At 34.2% G+C, this 19,088-nt stretch overlaps 1 protein-coding gene across 2 annotated transcripts; it reads left to right on the forward strand.

Moving 5' to 3' along the window:
• Nucleotides 1–1,174: 1,174 nt before the first annotated feature.
• LOC142610201 (uncharacterized) lies at nt 1,175–18,094 on the forward strand. 2 transcript variants are annotated; one of them, XM_075781952.1, is made up of 19 exons: nt 1,175–1,379; nt 1,501–1,553; nt 1,991–2,169; nt 4,726–4,864; nt 6,756–6,910; nt 7,277–7,360; nt 7,504–7,566; nt 8,224–8,355; nt 8,461–8,667; nt 9,501–9,620; nt 10,059–10,108; nt 12,617–12,779; nt 12,907–13,044; nt 14,251–14,373; nt 14,489–14,587; nt 15,411–15,500; nt 15,607–15,688; nt 17,368–17,498; nt 17,592–18,094. In XM_075781952.1, exons 3-19 carry the CDS (start codon nt 2,041–2,043, stop codon nt 17,733–17,735), a joined length of 2,049 nt encoding a protein of 682 aa, XP_075638067.1. In that variant the 5' UTR covers nt 1,175–1,379; nt 1,501–1,553; nt 1,991–2,040; the 3' UTR covers nt 17,736–18,094. The 2 variants fall into 2 exon arrangements, with proteins under 2 accessions (XP_075638067.1, XP_075638066.1); XM_075781951.1 differs by having other exon boundaries at nt 1,175–1,553.
• Nucleotides 18,095–19,088: the final 994 nt, after the last annotated feature.

Raw genomic sequence — 19,088 nt, forward strand, 5'->3', positions numbered from 1 at the left:
TACCACTCCTTATTTTTTTTTCTTTGTGTCTTTTAAAATATTCCCCTAAATTGGATGAAAATTTTGATAGAGAGAGAGATTCAACTTATATTAAAAAAAAAATTTAAATGGTCAAATATAACCTTTAATGTCAATTTACATTATATATATTTCTTTAAAATTAGCAAATGAATGTCATAATTGTCAATTACATGGCCACTCCCCTTTCCCCCAACTTAATTTATAAAACATTCAAACAAACCCACTTAAGAAAGAAAAAAAAAATCAAACAAATGGGAGGGATATTTATTCTCGTTCCCTCAATTTTAAAATTTTCCATATAAGGAGAAGAGGTAGCCATACCCTCATCAATTTCTTTTTTAAACATGACTTGTTAGGGAGGGCAACGAGAAGACAATTCATCACTTAATCACATAACAAGTTTTACATGGTACAACATCCAATTTCGATATTGGCCAAGCTAGTCATGTACAGCCACTAAACCCTCCTATATTCACTCAAAAAAATTATAACTACTTGCAGCACATTCTAAAAATGAGATATATTATTTTATTAAGAAAATGTTGAGAAAAAGAAGAAGAAGAGGAGTAGAGATTAATTATTTGGCTAGGTTTATCTTCACCCTATATTGAATATCAAGCACATGATGTCATCACCCCCAATTCAATATTCCCCACTCGAATAACTTGAGGTTAATTAAAAATGAAAAAAAGATTAAACTCCAATTTTTTACATTTTCACTTTTACTTTTCTTTTTGAATATCTAACACATGATGTCACCACCCCCGATTCAATCTTCCCCACTCAAATAACTTGAGGTTAATTAAAAATAAAAAAAAGATTCAACTCCAATTTTTTACATTTTCACTTTTACTTTTCTTTTTAAGTCTAGCTAATGAATACCTTAAGTGCGTAAGTTAAAATATTAATAAATATTAAATTATAAACTGTAATGCACACTTCTCAAAAACTAAAAAATACACTTTTGACTTTGTTTTTTTTTTTAAATATATGAAAATATTATTTAATAATAAAATGTTAAATGCATCTTACCTGCGTTGCTAACAAAATCATTTCTTTCTATTTTTAATTTTTTTTGATAAATCTTTTGTTTTTGTCTTTTAATTTTTTTAATCCCATGGTATATATATAAAGTTAGTAACTCCAAAATTGTGTATTTCCTCTCCCCCCCTCTCTCTCTCTCTCTCTCTCTCTCTCTGTCTGTTTCTCTCTCTCTCTCTCTAGGGATTGATTAGTTATAAAGAACCTATTAACTTCTTTCTCCAATTCAACAAACCCCTCTCTCTCTCTCTCTCAATTTCTCGCTCTCTCTGACTAGCTAGGGTTTCGTCTCTCACTGGCAACGAAGGACACCAAAGGTACTACAATTTCTAGGGTTTTTCCTTCTCTCCACGCCCACAATTTAACAACCTTCCTTCATTTTTTTTTTTCTCTGATCGTGGAAACCTCAATTTGAATTTTCTGCGCAACAAATTTCAGCTTCCGAGCTGGATCGTCGTTCCGGCCAGAATTTCGTCGTCGATTGCATTCAGGTTTTTGCTTCTCTACTTTGATTGTTTCAAAGCAAACTTTTAAACTTTTTCCATTTTTTTTTGGTTTTGGTTTGAAATTCGCTTTAGCTAGGGTTTAGCTGCATGTCTTTCTGAACTTTCGTGCTGTTTGGGTAGTGAGAAAATGCGTGGAATGAAAGACGAAAAGTTACTTTTGAAATATTTTGGGTTTTTCTTTTTTTTGTTTGCTTGGAGTTTTGGAAAACTATAATTTGCGTAGGATTGGTGTTACTTAATTATGATTTCCATGTTCAATTAAATAAATACTATTGCAACTATTTCATACTTACTGCTTCAGCTGAACTTAATGGTTGCTATAAAGATTCCCTTAAGATTTTTATTTTTATTTCTCATTGCTGGTTGGTATTTTTTATTTTTGGGACGTGGGGTTTATGCAAAGTACAATGCAAATGATGCAGATAATGAGCTCGTAATTCCCGCGAGAGAATTGCGGGCATTTGGATGTTGAATGATTGTTTCCATGGATTTGAATGCCTCACCGGTACCTGAAGAAGATGAAGACGTTTTTGGGCAGCATATAGAAGAATACACAGCACCAGAAGAACGTATAGAGTCTGCAGTTGATATAGCGCGCCGGGTACTTTTCTTTTTTCTCTCTTTTGACTTAGCTGCCCCCTTTTTCCAGAGAAGAATTTGTTAGCTGTCAGTCATTATAATTGGATGAATTTTCTCAGTTTACTTATTTTAGTTATTGATCTAAATCTAGCTCCCCATGAAGATAGTTTGGTAATCCCACATGTATGAAGTCTTTTTGTGAAGGTTTTGTGTAGTTTAGATATGAGCTCTTTTCTAGTGGAGTCAAGTTATTTCTAATACAAATATCTAGTATCACCACCCTATGTTGAGTGGTTAAGCCATCTTTTGGTATCACCCTACAATATTTGCAACATCCATTTTTTCCACTTTTTAAGTAAGGATAAAATTGTTGTCCCACCCTCCTTTTTTTTGTTTTTTTGTTTTGATAAATAAGTGCAGTTCATAGAGGATGTACTCAGTGTACAAAGTCCCACTTTTGTGGGGTATAGGAAAGGTGGGAGAGGTCATGGTAGGCAGCTTTACTGTATATGGAAAGTATACAATAAAAAAATGACAACACAAGTGAAAATAAAGATATCTATTACATTCTATCTCTATTTGATTTGTTTTTATTTGTTTCTAGTACATTCTGTTCATCATCATGAACATGACATACTTTTTTTAATGAAGATATCTATTACCTATAAAAAAAAAAGTGAAAATAAAGAACATAGAATGAAAAGAGCAAAGTCACATCAACAGCAGGGGCTTAAAGGATCTAGGAACTTAATCATAGAAAACATGGATAGAGTAAATGACTGCAATTACCATTTGAATAAAGTCTTCAAAAAGAGAAACTTGAGCTTTGGCAAAGATAGCTCCTCCCCCTCAAATGTACAGTGATTTTGTTCCATCCAAATACACCGCATAAGACACGTCAGAGTTGTCCTCCATGCTTGTACTCGTCCACGAACTCCCTGAACTCCACCCGAAGACTCCAACATAGCATCGACAAAAATTGGCATAACCCAAGCCAACCCGACTCGACAAAATAAGAAAGAAAGCACACAAATCAAAAACAAGAGGACAATGCAGCAACAGATGACCAATAACAAAGCCCCTATTACTAGTATTATTTTTGTGATCGATAATTTGCCTAGGGCTGCATCAGACTAATGTTGTCCCACCCTTAAAGGTACCAGTACTTTGTTTGAGAGTTCATAGAGGAATGGAATGAGGAAATTATAAAGGAATGAAATGTGTTTAAGTAATAGAAAGGAATGAAGAATAAATGAATGGAATGGAATGAAATGAAATTAAGTATCTTGTTTGAATGTTCTCAAATAAAGGAATGGAAGGTAAATAACGTTGTTTGGGAGTAGCATAGAGGGAAAGGAATAGAGCATTTTAGGACAATATTACTATTAGACCCTTATTTTAAACTAAAGGGCTAAATAAACTCGTTTAAAACCCCCCACTATCTTTTCCAACATGAACATTCAGGTCTCCTCTAATAAATTTTTTTCCTCATTCGGTAACCCGCGAATCAATTCATCCATGTCCTCCCAAAATTTATGCTTAATGGATTCCTTTAATTTTATTTGAGGATTGTACACACTAACTATGTTAATTGTCTCTTCTCCTAGGGCAAGTTTTATTAACATAATTATACCACTAATCCTCCTAACCTGAAGAAATATTCTCTCCTTATATCGAGTTATTAAAAAAAGATTGTCTAGTAATGTATACCCTAATTTATATCATGTACGTTCAATTTCTATAGATTTTTCACCTACCCACTTAGTCTCTTGAAGACACAATATGTTTATTCTCCTCCTAATAATTGTATCTATTGCTTCTATTAGTTTCCTGGTTAAAGAACCTATATTCCGAGTGCCTAAACAAATCTTACTTTATTGGACCTACTTTTTTACCCGCACTAGTCCACCAAAGTTATGCCTTTGTATTGTGCCACTTACAGGGAACACCCTAGCTAACCCTTGTCTACTTTTCACTGTATATGGGGTTTGATGCAGCACATTGTTGACTTGCTAGTTGGGATGCCCCAACAAACATTTTGCTTACAGGGAATGCCCTAGCTAACCCTTGCCAACTTTTCACTGCATCCAAGGGACTCATGTAGCGCGTTGTTAGTAGGAGCCCAACAAGCAACTATAATGGATCCATCCATAAAATAGTGGCTAAATTTTATTGGAACTATACCATTTATGGAATTAAACCCATGAATATGCTCAGTTCCAGTGGTTGAACCACAAGTTAAATTATGCACACCATAAGAATGCAGAAGATCCTAGTTATGTTTTGGCCCCCTGTACATGGGGACTTAGAATAGCATGGTGGAAGAAAGTTTCCCTCTTTTTCATATGCATTGATAACAGGTGTAAATTTAATATTTTAGTTGTTTTAAGTTTTAACCTAACAAACTTTGTTTTTGATGAAATTGGATGCTATAACTCCTGGTTTAAGTAGTATTGTGCTCTCTCTCTCTCTCATACACACACACATGCATGCACGCACCAAGAGATAAGCATTGAAGTAGGTATCTGTGTGCCAGAATTTATTTATGATGGCTGATCTAGCGCGCTTCTCATGTTAGGAGCGTGATGAAAGACGCAAGCGATTGAAAAGAGAACGTCCAGATGACAGACCAGTCCATGTATCTCAACCAGTTGCATATGATCAGTTTTATCATACAAAAAACGTTAAAATTTATGATAAAAGCAGGCTTCCCCCTGGTAAGTTCTTTTGTTTTGTTTTGTTTATTTTTTTCAGAGGCCCGGGTGGGGGGTGGGATTTGCATAGAGTTAATTGTCAATAGTGCAATTCTACTGTTTAGTTTGGTGGAATTGTGTTGTTTCCTAGAGTAATTTTGTCATTCTTTTGGGCATTAGAGTTCCTTGGCAATTTGTATTCTCTCCCTCTCCCTCTCTCTCTCTCTCTGTCTCTTATAGATGATAAAATTTTGAGAAGAGGGGATTTGTTATGCACACAGTTCATATGGTTTTGGACCACTCAAACAACAATCTTAAGAATCTAGTTTTAAGCGCCTTGACATTTGACTCCACATTGTTGAATATTCAATTGTTTATGAATTTCGTAAACACCCAATTACACCTGAAAGTTTCTAATGTGCAATAAAAAATGAAAGTGCCAAGAGCCTTGCAATTCAATTGGCATTTCCTCATATTTTTGGTGGAGATGTTTAGGATTGAAATCTTTCTTCTCCCATTATAACTATTGATTATTGAATTATTGAAAAAATAAAGAAGCAAAAGAAGCAATTGACGTGTACGTGGACCAAACTTCAGCTATAGTTGAATGGAATTCTAATATTTCCAACATATATGATATTTATATATATTTTTTGATGACGAACGTATATGATCATTATTGATCATGAAGTATGTATGAAATTTGTAATGTGAAACAAGGGCAGAGCCAGGCGGCAATTGCCCCTTTCCCCCTCCTGCAAAATATTTGAAGTTAATGGTTTTGTTTAGATTTCCCCCTTCTCCCCAATTATAATTTGATTTTTTTTTGGTTTTCATATTTTCATATGAATTTATTTTATATATTTCTTGTTGATATATTAAAATTACCATACTTATAATCAGTACGTTATTATCTCTTCTATTAGTCAAAATTCATTCAATAATAATGGGAAGAAAAATTTACCTATTCTATCAATGTCTTTTATGCTATGATTGGTTGCGGTGGGGAGAGGATGGGAAAATGGGAGAAGGAAGAGGAAGATGTGATTTTCCATTTTTTGGTTGGAGTGAGATGGGGGAGGATAGAAATTGGGGCGGAGGAAGTTTTCCACCCAGGCCCACTATTTCTCCTTCCAAATTGGGAAGAAAAAGGGAAAGAAAATGGCATTAAGAAGAAAAGTACAAAATTACCCCCAATTTTTTATTCTACTTTTGATAATAAGGGCATAGTAGTAATTTAATCTCTATCCTTTTACTTTTGCATAAGTGTAATTTTGACTTAGAAAAAAACTAAAAAAAGGCTTATTCGTGAAGATCATTTGTAACATATAAACACAATGTAATGAATAAGCTATCATTTTATGTGTTTTGACTTTTGACACTAAAATACACTTAACATACTCATGTGTGTGCACACACGTGTATATGTGTATATAAATTTTGCCTTCCTAAAAGCCAAATCCTGGCTCTGCCACTAATATGAAAACTATACAATGATCACTTAGATTGCTTGTAATGGAAGGGAAAAAGCATTGTAATGGGCAGCATCTTGTTTTGGTGGGATGTGTGCCAATTTTTCATTTAGTCATAATGTGAAATACGTATATTGGAAAAAAATGATTCCATTTCTCTTGGGAACTTGAGAGTTTTTGTAGCGTTCATATGATCTAAGTGATTGTCATTGTTGAGAGTTGGTCTTATTTGGCTATTATCTCGCTCGTATTTCTCCTGACAATCATAGGTTAGCCAAGAATCCAAAAAAGAGAAAGAAAAAGGTCCCATATACTACAAATACATTTTACAGACGCAAGGAATGAATTTTTTTATTATTAAATTATTTGGTTTATATTAGAAGTTTTTATTTTGCCTGCCATCTCCCTTGCCTTTTTTAACTGTTTTTTTCTTCATATTGCAGGTTGGTTGGAATGCCCTGCTGCTGGTCAGGAAGTATGTGGTGTCATGATTCCTTCTAAGGTTCCACTTGGTGAATCTTACAATGACAATGTTCCTCCTGGTAAAAGATACTCATTTAAGCAAGTGATTCATCAACAAAGAGTTTTAGGAAGAAAAGTAAGTAATCCTAGGTTTTGAAGGTTTTTTTTTTTTTTTTTATGATTCATCGCATCTTCTATGAATTTTTCAAAGGTGGGAACTCTCTTCATTTAGGAAGGGAAGAATATTGTGTTTAACTTAGAAATAGCTCTTGAACTTGGAACTTCTTGTTGATGCGCTTTATATCTCTGTCAAAACATTTGAGCATATTACATCCAGGCTGTTTTTCTTTTAACAAAAAAGAAAGAGATAAATGAAACATGCATGTTCCTGTTAGAAAATAACATAAAAGAATTGTTTTTTTTAATAAACTTTTTATAACAATTTTTTTGGGTGGAGGGATTTGTTTGCATGGTATCTAAGTTTTTTTCACTTATTTTTCAGCTTGGTTTGGTGATTGATTTGACAAATACTACTCGTTACTATCCAGCAACAGATTTGAAGAAAGAGGGCATCAAGCATGTTAAGGTATCAGTGGATTGCAATATAGTTCCTGTTTTCTGTTTACGACCTCTAATTGAGTGTTTGAACTCTTCTTTTTTACTTTTGTTTTGGGTGATTTATTATTGAATGGTTCTTATTTCTCCCCCTCAAATTGTTTTGTGGTCTAGATTCAATGCAAGGGGCGGGATTCTGTACCTGACAATGCTTCTGTAAATAACTTTGTCTATGAGGTATTGTTTCTTCTTCTTCCTCCCTTTTTGTTTTTTTTTTGGGTAAAGTACCAAAGTATGAGGTATTGTTTCTTCTTTTAAACATCCGTCTGTATCTGACTGCTCTGTAGTTTGATGTATTATATATAATTCTATTGGTTTATTCTTTTAATAAATATTTTGCTCATGTATCATTTAATGAGTTGAAACACAAGTAGTATGTACGCATATAGCAGCAATAAGAAACAAAGGTGGTCCTTTGTTTTGTTTTTCATGTGCACACATGTGCACCAAAGTTTATCTCAAGCATTAGTCATCTTTTTTTGGATGGGTGACCTTCTGGGGTGGTCCTTTGGTTTGTTTTTCATGTGCACATTTGTGCACCAAATTTTATCTCAAGCATTAATCATCTTTCTTTGGATGGGTGACCTCCTGGGTAGTCCTTGTTTTGGTTTTCATGTGCACCCATTTCTTTAATTATAATAAAAATCATCTTCTCTTGGATTGTCAAATTTTCCCAATTGGAATCACCCATGGAAGACTGGCCAATGCTTTTGTCTGGAATTATTAGTGTCCATATGGCTTATATGTTAAGCAATTGCTTTTGAAGCCTTATATGTGGTGTGTGTGTGTGCATATGTATGAATTCTTTATCTGTAATGTACCTTTTCTTTTCAGGTCTCACAATTCGTCTCTCGCCAGAAACACTCAAAGAAGTATATTCTTGTCCATTGTACACATGGGCATAATCGCACTGGATATATGATTGTTCATTATATTATGCGCTCACTTCAAGCTTCTGTCACCCAGGTCTGTTGTTTATTGATCTTTGAAACTTGGATAAGCATGTTAATTGAGTTTTAATATTTTCTAAATGTGTTCTTTTTTTTGGGGGGTGCTTTGACTATTCTGCAGGCAATCAAAATGTTTGCTGACACACGTCCTCCGGGAATTTACAAACCAGACTATATTGATGCACTGTATACATTTTATCATGAAAAGAAGCCTGAGATGGTTGTTTGCCCTCCAACTCCAGAGTGGAAAAGATCTTCTGATCTTGATCTTAATGGTGAAGCGGTGCCAGATGATGATGATGATGGAGTTTCGGCTGCTCCCTTGCATGTATGCATTGTTTTGAAAGTATAGTTTGGTGATAGTTTCTGAAATTATTTTCACTATATGGTTGGTGTGATCCCAATGAAAGCTGCTGCTTGTGGTGGTAAATGATAATTTTAGCCTTGAGAGTCATTTGCCTGTTGTTTTGAAAAAAAAGCCTGTTTGTGCACATAAAATCAACTGCCCTAGATACACTGAAAATTAGATTGTTTTCTCAAGTCAGGTCTATAATCTAGCTATAATTTACAGCTGGGGGTTAATATCCTCCTCTAACATCTTTACTAGGCCTCAGATATGGTCAAGTGATCTGATTTAAGATTTGAAGAAAAGTTCAGTTTTGCACTTTGATAAGTTTCAACATTATTCTTAGGCTCCCTCTACACAGCATAAAAATCTAATTTTTATTTAGTTACTCCTATCTGGTATAATTTTGTTGGGTTGCTCTAATAGTCCTATGTCTTGAAACTAAACAGACCTCACTACTGAGTATAAAGGGAAGTTAGGTTATATCTTGTAAAAATTTCTACAAGAAAATTGTTTGAAGTTAAAATGCTTTATTGATAAACAAACTATGGCTAGAAATTTAATGTTAAGTTTGTACATGACTGTATTTTCTTATTGCAAGTTGTCTTATTCTTTATTGATACACTTGTGTGGAACTTTGTTAAGGTACCCCCCCATTAGATTGTTATCTGAGATGGCATATGTGGTAGCTACTCTTATTGATAATTTGATGGAACCAGCAACAGTTTGCTTTTTTTGTATCGGTTTTTGCATGCTCTTCATTTACCTTACATATGCTTGGTTTTTGGTTTTAACAAACCTTTTATTTGTTTCAGGAGGCCCATGAGATAGATGTAGAGATGACCAATGATGATGTATTAGGAGATGAGATACCTAGGGACCAGCAAGATGCAATGCGTCATTTCTGCTATCAGACACTTCGGTTGGGTGTTGGGGTAGGCTCTTTAAACTCCTCTCTAATTTGTCATGTCTGCAGTATTACACCGTTGTATTTAAGATAGAGAAATCTTAGTTTGCATTGTTTCTCTAATTTTTATTGTAATATTTGGTACATAATTTGATTTGCAAGTCAAATGATATTTATGTTGCTATAGGTTCTTCCAGCACACTAACTCCAGTCTTTTAATAATTATTTCAGATCACTCAGACATCTCTTATATAATATTTTGCTACTTTTTGTCGTTGCCTTTGCTGCTTCGTTCATATTTGCTTGAGCTTCTACAAGCAAATATTTCCATAGTGTTGTTTTAATATTCTTTTCAGTCCATTAAGACGTTTCTCACGTACTTGCTAATTGGTTGTGTTGTGTTTTTCCCAATTCATGTATTTAAATGTTTAATAGCCATTCTGACTGATTTTTCCTTTAATTTCAGGCAAGAGGAAACACACAATTTCCAGGGTCACACCCAGTTTCTCTTAACAAGTTCAGTTACCTGAATCTGTAGTAAAAGTTAATTTCTGTTGTTCTTTTCTGTTGTATTAATTTAGCATTTTGCGGCTACTTGTGCCTCAATCATTGGTATGCTTTCTGTGTTCAACTGTCACATTTATGAAGTAGGCAGAAGTTTTTCTTGGAAAGAATGGTTTGTTGTTATTTGTCTTTTTGAGTTTCAAGTTTAGGTATGCAAGATTATTGATATGTGTAGGAGAAAACTTAGAATTAATGATGCAGGGAACAAAATTTTTGAGTCCAAACCATTGTAGGACAAAGAATTTGAGGAGAAATTGATAAATTAGGGTGTCTTGGTATGAATTTTGTGGTGGAAAAGGCTGGAAAAATACTAGGCACTCGGGGTTGGAATTAGGGTAAGGAAGGGATTTGTTTGAAGGTGAAATAAAGGGGAAAATTCAAGTTCACAGGTTGCTGTTCTGGGGCTTTGAATAGTAGCTCAAGAAGAGTGTTTTTGATTAGTGTAGCTCAAGAACAGTGTGTGGTTTAAGGGCCAATACCTTGCTAATCTTACCCATTCATCTATTATTATAAAATATATATTAAATAAGACAATATCCTATGTTAACAGTTAAGATTAACTAGGTATGGTACATACAAGAAAAAGTTTGTCTTTGTTTATCAGCAGGAAAAAAAGAAGGAATTGGCCACATTTTTTACTAGCTCTTCGATAAATATATCAGTCAGTTTATATTTGTAGAATTTTGAGATAAAAATCATTGATAAATACATTTTAAATTTCTTGTCACGTTCTGATTTAACTTAAGAGGTATCATTCTTGTGGAGTTGCCTTTCCATGTTATTTGGAGCTCAGTGAAGACAGAGCGCTTGCTATGGTTTTCATTTACCAATCTCTCAAGATTTTTTTTGACCAAGTGCGTGAATTAATCAGCCCAGATGTTCTATGCATGGTTGAACAAGGACCAAATTATATATTGGACATTTTAAATAAGCCTGCCGTCTATATTGCTGTGGTTGTTTTAGGTGTATTCACAACAACAACAAAGCCTTAGCCATATGCTTGGTCACATAATAAATTAGTCAGGGTCAGCTACATGTATTTTTTTCCATCTTCTATTCTATCTGAAGTCATATGCTCAGTCACTTAATTGATGTCCTTTTTTACTATTACTATTAATGTTATTTTTGGTCTTTCTCTACCCTTTTTCGTTTCCTCAACTTGTTACTGGTGCATCAGTCACTCTCCTTTGAACTGAGGATATAATAGTGTGACTAAATTTTACACCGGTTGTCAACCCATCACAAGCATCCTTTTCGAGCTTAGGACTGGCGGTGAACAAAATATATGACATTGATCCTTATTTGGCCAACTGAATCATTAAAAAAATGTTGCATCCAAATTCCTCTCCTTAATTCTTGTCTATTGTGTAGGACTGCAGTCATCTTTCCCTTTTTATTGGGGGTAGAGGTGAAGGTATGGGGGAAGGGAATTAACCTTGAAATTAAGTTTAATATGATTCCCTGAATGTACTTATAAAAAAAAATGATTGCCTGAATGTGACTTTGCTATTATCTTTTTAATATCCTTATGTGGTTGTTTTGATTTGCTGCTTTTATTTAAATAGCAAAACGGACAGTTATTGCAATGTTCAAAGAGAATTAGAGAGATAAGAAGAAAAGATAGAGAATGAAGAAAGGAATGGAACTTGGAGCTGATCCTTTGAACATGACTAAACGTATTGGGCCTTTCTTGTATTACTAGGATTGAGAGACTCTGGACTCACTGTTTTAGAATAACCTAATAAAAATAGAATAGACTGTCAAAAAAATTTAGAGAATACTCCTAAAACTCTTGAAAACTTCGAGTTTAAGCTTATTTTGGAAACACAGTGATAATACTAACATGAAATTTGCACAAATTTTGCAAAAGTTACATTTCTGTCACGAAGTTCAAATTGCTCATCACTACTGTACTATTTAATTAACTGGTTTTACCAAAGACTCCTTGTGGCATGACATTTGAAACCATGTGAACCTCATCTCTATCAGATATCATGTGTTCCCTATGGATTTGGAATTTCAAACATGGTTAAAGTCAGAATTACAATTCGCACACCAGCCATTCCCTTTTTTCATGGCTGCCATCACTTTGCTTCAATAAGGAGTAGTGAATGGCTACTGTGCTAATTGTAATTTCTGATTTTAACCATGTACTAGAGTCACTGAATGTTTGTGAAAAGCTGAATGCTAGTCAAACACCAGTGTGCAGTGCGTGAACTAGAGTCACTATGGTTGTTGGCATTGCAGTGAATGTGGTACTAGAAACTGATTTTTACTGATTATCTGAAAGATTTTGTTAAGAAAATAGTAGCTCTTGTTTTCTTGCATGGCATTGTAGTTTTACAGATCAGCAAGGCAACTTTCTATTGCAGTTGATTGTAGAAGTTCATTTCCATTCGGTGCTCCCCTTGATTGTGGTTTCATCATGCGTCTGACTGAGTTCCATTTTATGGCATTCAGGGACAATCTGCAACTGTTAAGGCAACGTTATTATTATGCCACATGGAAAGCTGACGGGACACGATATATGATGCTAATAACCGTGGATGGATGTTACTTAATTGATAGGAATTTTAATTTTCGACGGGTCCAGATGAGGTTTCCTTGCAGAAACACAACTGATGTATGCATGCATATATCTCTGCTGTTTCAATGCCCCATGTGTTCAATGTTAAATATGTCTTCTTTTTATTGATGTGATCCTGTCTGACATTTTCCTATTTTTTGCTTTTTTCTTTTTTGTGTGTAAGGGTTTAGCGGACAAGACTCATCACTATACGTTACTTGATGGGGAGATGATAATTGATAAAATTCCTGATACAAATAAGAAAGAGAGAAGATATCTTATCTATGATATGATGGCAATCAATCAAGTTTCTATAATAGAGGTTGGATTTACAGTATTTATATTAAAAAAACATACTAAATGTCTCATTCTCATTGTGCAGGAAAACCTTTATTTCAGTATTTAGGTTTTCACTATATATGATATATTGCTTGCATAAATCCCTATGCGAATTACTACTTGGTTACCATGCTTTCTCACCCTTTGACATGATTGTTGTTCTCAAATCCTTTTTCCATAAGCACTGCTGTGTATGCAGTTCATGGCAAAGAAGATTATCAGTTCCTTATGTAGTACTGATTTTTTTAATTTTTTTTTAAAGCCTTATTATCTTCCACCAACAACATGTGGATCAGTGATCCCTCTATTTGTTTGGTTCATGTACAATATTCAGCCACCCAACATGGGGCAGCTATTATCTCCAGTACTCTGGTCTGTAATATGAATTCTTCCTTTAGTTTCATGGTGACCAATATTCACTAAAATTTGCTTGGGAATCAGGACTTATCTCACAGCCTCTAATATATCCTTCTTATTGGTTCATCTTGAATTAAATAACTCATACTAATAGATTGTTTTTCTGTTTGCCTATCCCTCTTCTTGTCCTCAATTGGTGCCAATTTTGCTTATTATGAATATATTCATTTTCTCAAATCATTGATTATATTGGCCATCATGCATTTGCCTTTCTCCTTTTGCTTATATTCATATATTCCTTTTTCTGGTTCTGGAAAATCATATATTCTTAAATCTTCCTCTTATAAATTAATTTTCCTTAATCTTGACTTAAGATCTATCTCATTTGCTATTCTTGTAACATGCCTGCTGAAGTTGATATTTGAATGGATATTATAGGATTTCTTTCTGGGTCACAAAAAGAAATGATAAGTGGATATTATTTATATTTAAACAATTGTGTAAGATATGTAAGCTATTCTCCTGGATTTATATCCTCCACTGTTCTCATTATGATATATTTTGTTGTCAAGTTGTTGAAGTTTCCCATTTGGCTTAGATTTTGGGACAGACAAATGTGCTTTATTAGTAATACAGCTAACAGAATAGTCAACATTGTATTCCTGACGGTGAAATGGCCTAAGCTGTTTTTGATCCCATGTGTCGTTAATCCACTTTACTTATTTCTTTACAAGTAAAATTAAGTGCATACTTCTTCTGGATTTGTTCTTCCCCTCCTCCCCCTTTCCCTCTCTGTTGATGCATTGATTATATGGTATTATGAATGAAACAGCGGCCTTTCTATGAACGTTGGAAAATGCTTGAGAAAGAAGTGATTGAACCTCGGAATTATGAACGCGTCAATCTTTACCAATGTAGGAATCCTTATTATAGATACGACCTTGAACCTTTTAGGGTATGTATTATTTGACTGTCGAAATTCAATTATATTTTCATTTATCTCTTTTCTGCTGTTTTCTTTTGGGTAAGTACTGCTGGATTAGTTGTTGATTTGTTTAAATGTTTGTCAGGTGAGGAGGAAAGACTTTTGGTTGCTCTCTACTGTTACCAAGGTGTTGAAGGAGTTCATTCCAAAGCTTTCTCATGAATCAGATGGTCTTATTTTTCAGGTTGTTGAGGATTGAAAATAGTGATAAAATTATGGGATTCAAACATCATTTATAATTGTCTGATTTATGAGGTTTAACTTTCCTAGAAATTAATTTTTTTTTTGGAGAAAATCTATTTGTTCAACATTATGTATTGCTCGGTGACATAAAGATAGTGATGCAGGATAGTCTAGGCTTGACCACCTAGAATGGTCCCATGCTTAACCCTAATCTTTGCTACCTGAGGGTTGTTTGGAATCACCACCAAACATAAAAGTATTTTCACGATGAAATCTTTGATTGATAATTATAGTCTCACTACAAATAAACCATCTGTAGCTTTTATAGAGCTTCCAAGAAATAAAGAGATAAACATAACTACTAAATCCTAGCTGAACCTAAACTACTAATCACCATCTAAGAACGTGAAATTTAACTCCCATCATAACTCAAACTGAATAAATAAAGCTTCAAATATGAAAAAATCCAATGAAAATCCAAAATAAAATATTGAAATAATTTCTGTTTGTGCTTCCGCATCAGATAAGCTTTCAACTATTACCTTGTATTCAGTGCCATAAGGATGACCTTTCACCTACTACATAGCATGTTTCTACTTAAGTATTAGAAGGCCCTGAGGTCACCACCAGTACATCAGAGGTTTACAGAGACCTGAACCCTCTGAGCTAGCTAGCCCTCTTTCTGGTGCCTGCATACTTAATGCTATGTAGAAGGCTTGTCCTTCGTCATTTGGGGGAAGAGCACTGTGGTTTATACAATAAACAAGTGTTTGTACCTTTTTTTTTAGTTTTTACAAAATTTATTACTGATAATTTTTTTCCAGGGTTGGGATGATCCTTATATTCCTCGCACACATGAAGGCCTCTTGAAGTGGAAATTTGCTCACATGAACTCAGTTGACTTTCTCTTCGAGGTTGTACTAACAAATTAATTAGTTTTAGCTATTGATTTGGTTATCTCTCTCTTTTCTCTCTATGTTGACTCCAGGCCTTAGTATATGAAGCCACTTTTGTGTACAGGTGGATGATGATCATGAGCTTCTTTTTGTGCATGAACGAGGGAAGAAGAGACTGATGGAAGGGAGTCGGGTTGCATTCAAAGGTTAATGCATGCCACACACACCTCTCTTTTTCATTAACTCATCTTGCAAAACTATCTATTTCTGAAACAGATGTGGATTGCTCCTAAAATATTGGCACAAATCAGTACTCAGATTTCACTTATGAGATTTATATAAAATATTGACTAAATTGCACTTTACACCCTTTAAATTTGGGGTTGATGTAATTTGGGTCTCTCTAAGTTACAATTTTTTCAGTCTCACCCTCAAACTTCTGAAACATGTTCAATGTGGTCCTTCTGTCCAAACCCATAATCTGGGATGCCATTGAACACCATAAATGATGTAGTTTAGTATTTTTCCAACATTTAATAATAAAAAGTGGCTAATAAATTTTCTTTCATTTTTTTATTTATAACTTCTCTGCCTTTTCATTTCCCTCTCCTCCCTCACCTCTCCTTCAAACGCAATAGCATATACACACAAACACTCAAGATCCACGCATGTCTCGGCCCCACCTTCCTCCATATCTAGCTAACAGCGACCCAACTAAATCTCTGTAGCTCTCTAGCATCACATCTCCCCTTTCCTCTTTTAAATTGTGTTCTCTTTTTGTCTCTTTGGTCAAACATATCAAAATGGAAAGAAATTTTGGCATGAGAAGTGGCTGAACATTACAATGCAAGAACGAATCAGACTGGCAACTGAGAAGCACAACCAAAGCCCCACCCAATCCATCAGGCGGCAGCTTTGTGATACCAAATCACTCTCTCCCATACTAAAGAGATTGGAAAAAAAATATGGGAGAAGAAGGAGATCAGTGGCAGCAGTGAAGGAGAATATGGCAGCCTAATGGGTTTTGTTCAATGTTATCCTTCCCTCCAAAATGACATTACCCCAAACTTTGATAAGTGTAGTTTGGCCTAAAAGATTTTTGAGAACAGATGGGATTTTTTTTTCTTGTTTACTTAAGCACCTAGATAAATTATATAAAAATGTAACTGTGACTGGATAATACTACCTTACCTTCAAAGGGGCTAAGAATTGGCATTGATGCATTTTATTGTCCTGTAGGTTGAGATTTCTGTCAAATTCTTAATATCTTTGACAGCCTGTTTATTTTTCCTGTAGGTTTTGGTTGTGCTTAGTTGATCTCTCCATGTACCTTGTTATGTTGCAAAAAACTGTAATCTAGCTTAATATATTGAAAACTGGAAAAGATTAGAAATTCACATGATTTACCTCTTGCTTAGTGTTAGTGATTGAAACTTCCAAGTCATGTGGCATGATATCATCTCTTACCTGTTTCTGTTTTTTCTTTCTTTTAATTTTCCTATTTCTTGGATGATTAGTTAGTATTGTTGATCTATTGTTTTGATTGTCTGTTTTGAATATACAGTTATGCAATTTTTTGCACCAAAAAAGTAAAAAGAAGTAAAAACAACAAAGGGCTGTGATTTAACCAGAGCGATCTCATTTTTTGGATGCTTTTGTGCTGCATCTCTTATTTGCATCTGAATATTCGTGGATTTCTAATCCAATTTCGAGAGTTATCAAGTAATTTTTAAGCCTGGTTATGATTTCGCTATTAGGCACATTGTTGAATATGCTTTAATTTTCTCTTTCATTTCTTTATGCTTATTCTTATTTAGATATAAATATAGGTAATATATTCTCTTTGTTATAATTTCTTACATTCCCAAGGTTAAAAAACTTGCAGATGGTTCAGATCCTTCTTTATATTCGGGAAAGATTATTGAGTGTTCGTGGGATTCTGAAACTGAGGAATGGATCTTTATGCGAATCAGAACAGATAAATCAACTCCGAATGATCTCAATACTTACAGGAAGGTTGTGCTTGTCACTAAATTTTGTACAATTTCTCATTCATATCAATTTTAGCCAACTGAACTTACTAAAGTTGCTTGCTTGTTTTAAAAACAGGTGCTTCGGAGCATAAGAGACAATATCACAGAGGAAATTTTGTTGAATGAGATTCAAGAGATCCTTCGCTTGCCCATGTATGCTGACAGGATACGGAATGATAGCAAAGCCCACCATCAAACAAATCCAGCACGACGGAGGTGATGGATGGAGTTATCGGGAATTGATGTCCACAATGCCTCCAAGGTAGGAGAAGCAGATACTGAAGTATGGCTTCAATGCCTACATGCACAAGTCATTGCAAGTTTTATTGGAGTTCGGTATGTACTTGGGCATCAGCAAATTGCTCCTTGAGATATGTATAATTAGCTACACTCACGATTATCTTTTATTGTGTGCTGTGCTGGTAAGTTGTATGATCCAGTTGGTACACTTGATAGTCCTCAACATCAGGCCTGGAATTATTTCTTTCAGTTGTCCGGATCAGGAGAGTTAGGGATAGATTCACCATGTATATTATTATCATATTCTTGTTATATGTAGTGATTGCTAAGTTTTCACAAGGTAGCCATTTTTAAGAACCTCATTTCCTTGAAAAAGAAGAAGTCACTATATGTGAATATCTCTTTGGGTAACTGTAAAGGAGTTCCACCTTTCTCCTCACTCTTTTTATCGAGTAGTATCTAATGGAGTCAGTCACTGTATGCAGTGGTTCCTTCATAGCAAGACGGCTCCACAGAAGCTTGGGGCCATGTGCTGTGACAGAGCTGATGCATACTGTAGCTCCATAAGATAAATTTCCCTTTTCATATATAACAAGTTTAGAGTTGGAGCAATTTTCACAAAATATATTACAATTGTCTTAGGCAACGGAGTTAGGGGAAAAAAAAGGGCAAAAACAATGAGCTTGGATTATTGGGCTTCCATTTGTTATGCATTAAGAAAGTATTTCTATTTGTTTTTAGTCCGTTAAGTTTGAAGTTTTAATTATAATCGTGTATTGTAGTTTCTATATGAATGCAGCTGGTTTTTGTATATATATTTTTGTAATACTAAGATGACATGAGACCAAGAGCTTTGTAGATCGATCAGGGTTCAAATCCAACATTCTATTTCTATTACTAAAGCTTCAAAAGATTTACATTACTAAGATAGTTTTTTTTTTATTTTAATTATTTTATTGAAAAATAAACGTGTTCAACAGTCTATATCCATTACTATGTTTCAAATAATTTATCAATAATAAAGATAGTTTATTTTAGATAAAAATTTCTTACTTAATTCAAGAAATTTAAAATATTCCTCAAATTAAAATTTTTGATTTCAGAAGTTTCTCGAATTATATAGTAGGTTATCGGGTACAATTTCCTAGGTTTAATATATTAGGCTCCTTAATTAAATACAGATATATAGTTGCATCGATCAATGAGTACAAATGGTGTCAATTTTATTCAAGGAGAATTAAATTAAATTAGTTATATGTTTGAATTTAATGAAAGACCCTAATATAGGGCACCTAAAGAATGTTCCTACGTTTTATGGTTTTACCCTTTAAAA

The sequence above is a fragment of the Castanea sativa genome, chromosome 9 (genome assembly GCF_040712315.1).
Source record: "Castanea sativa cultivar Marrone di Chiusa Pesio chromosome 9, ASM4071231v1".
In the NCBI taxonomy this organism is placed as follows: domain Eukaryota; kingdom Viridiplantae; phylum Streptophyta; class Magnoliopsida; order Fagales; family Fagaceae; genus Castanea; species Castanea sativa.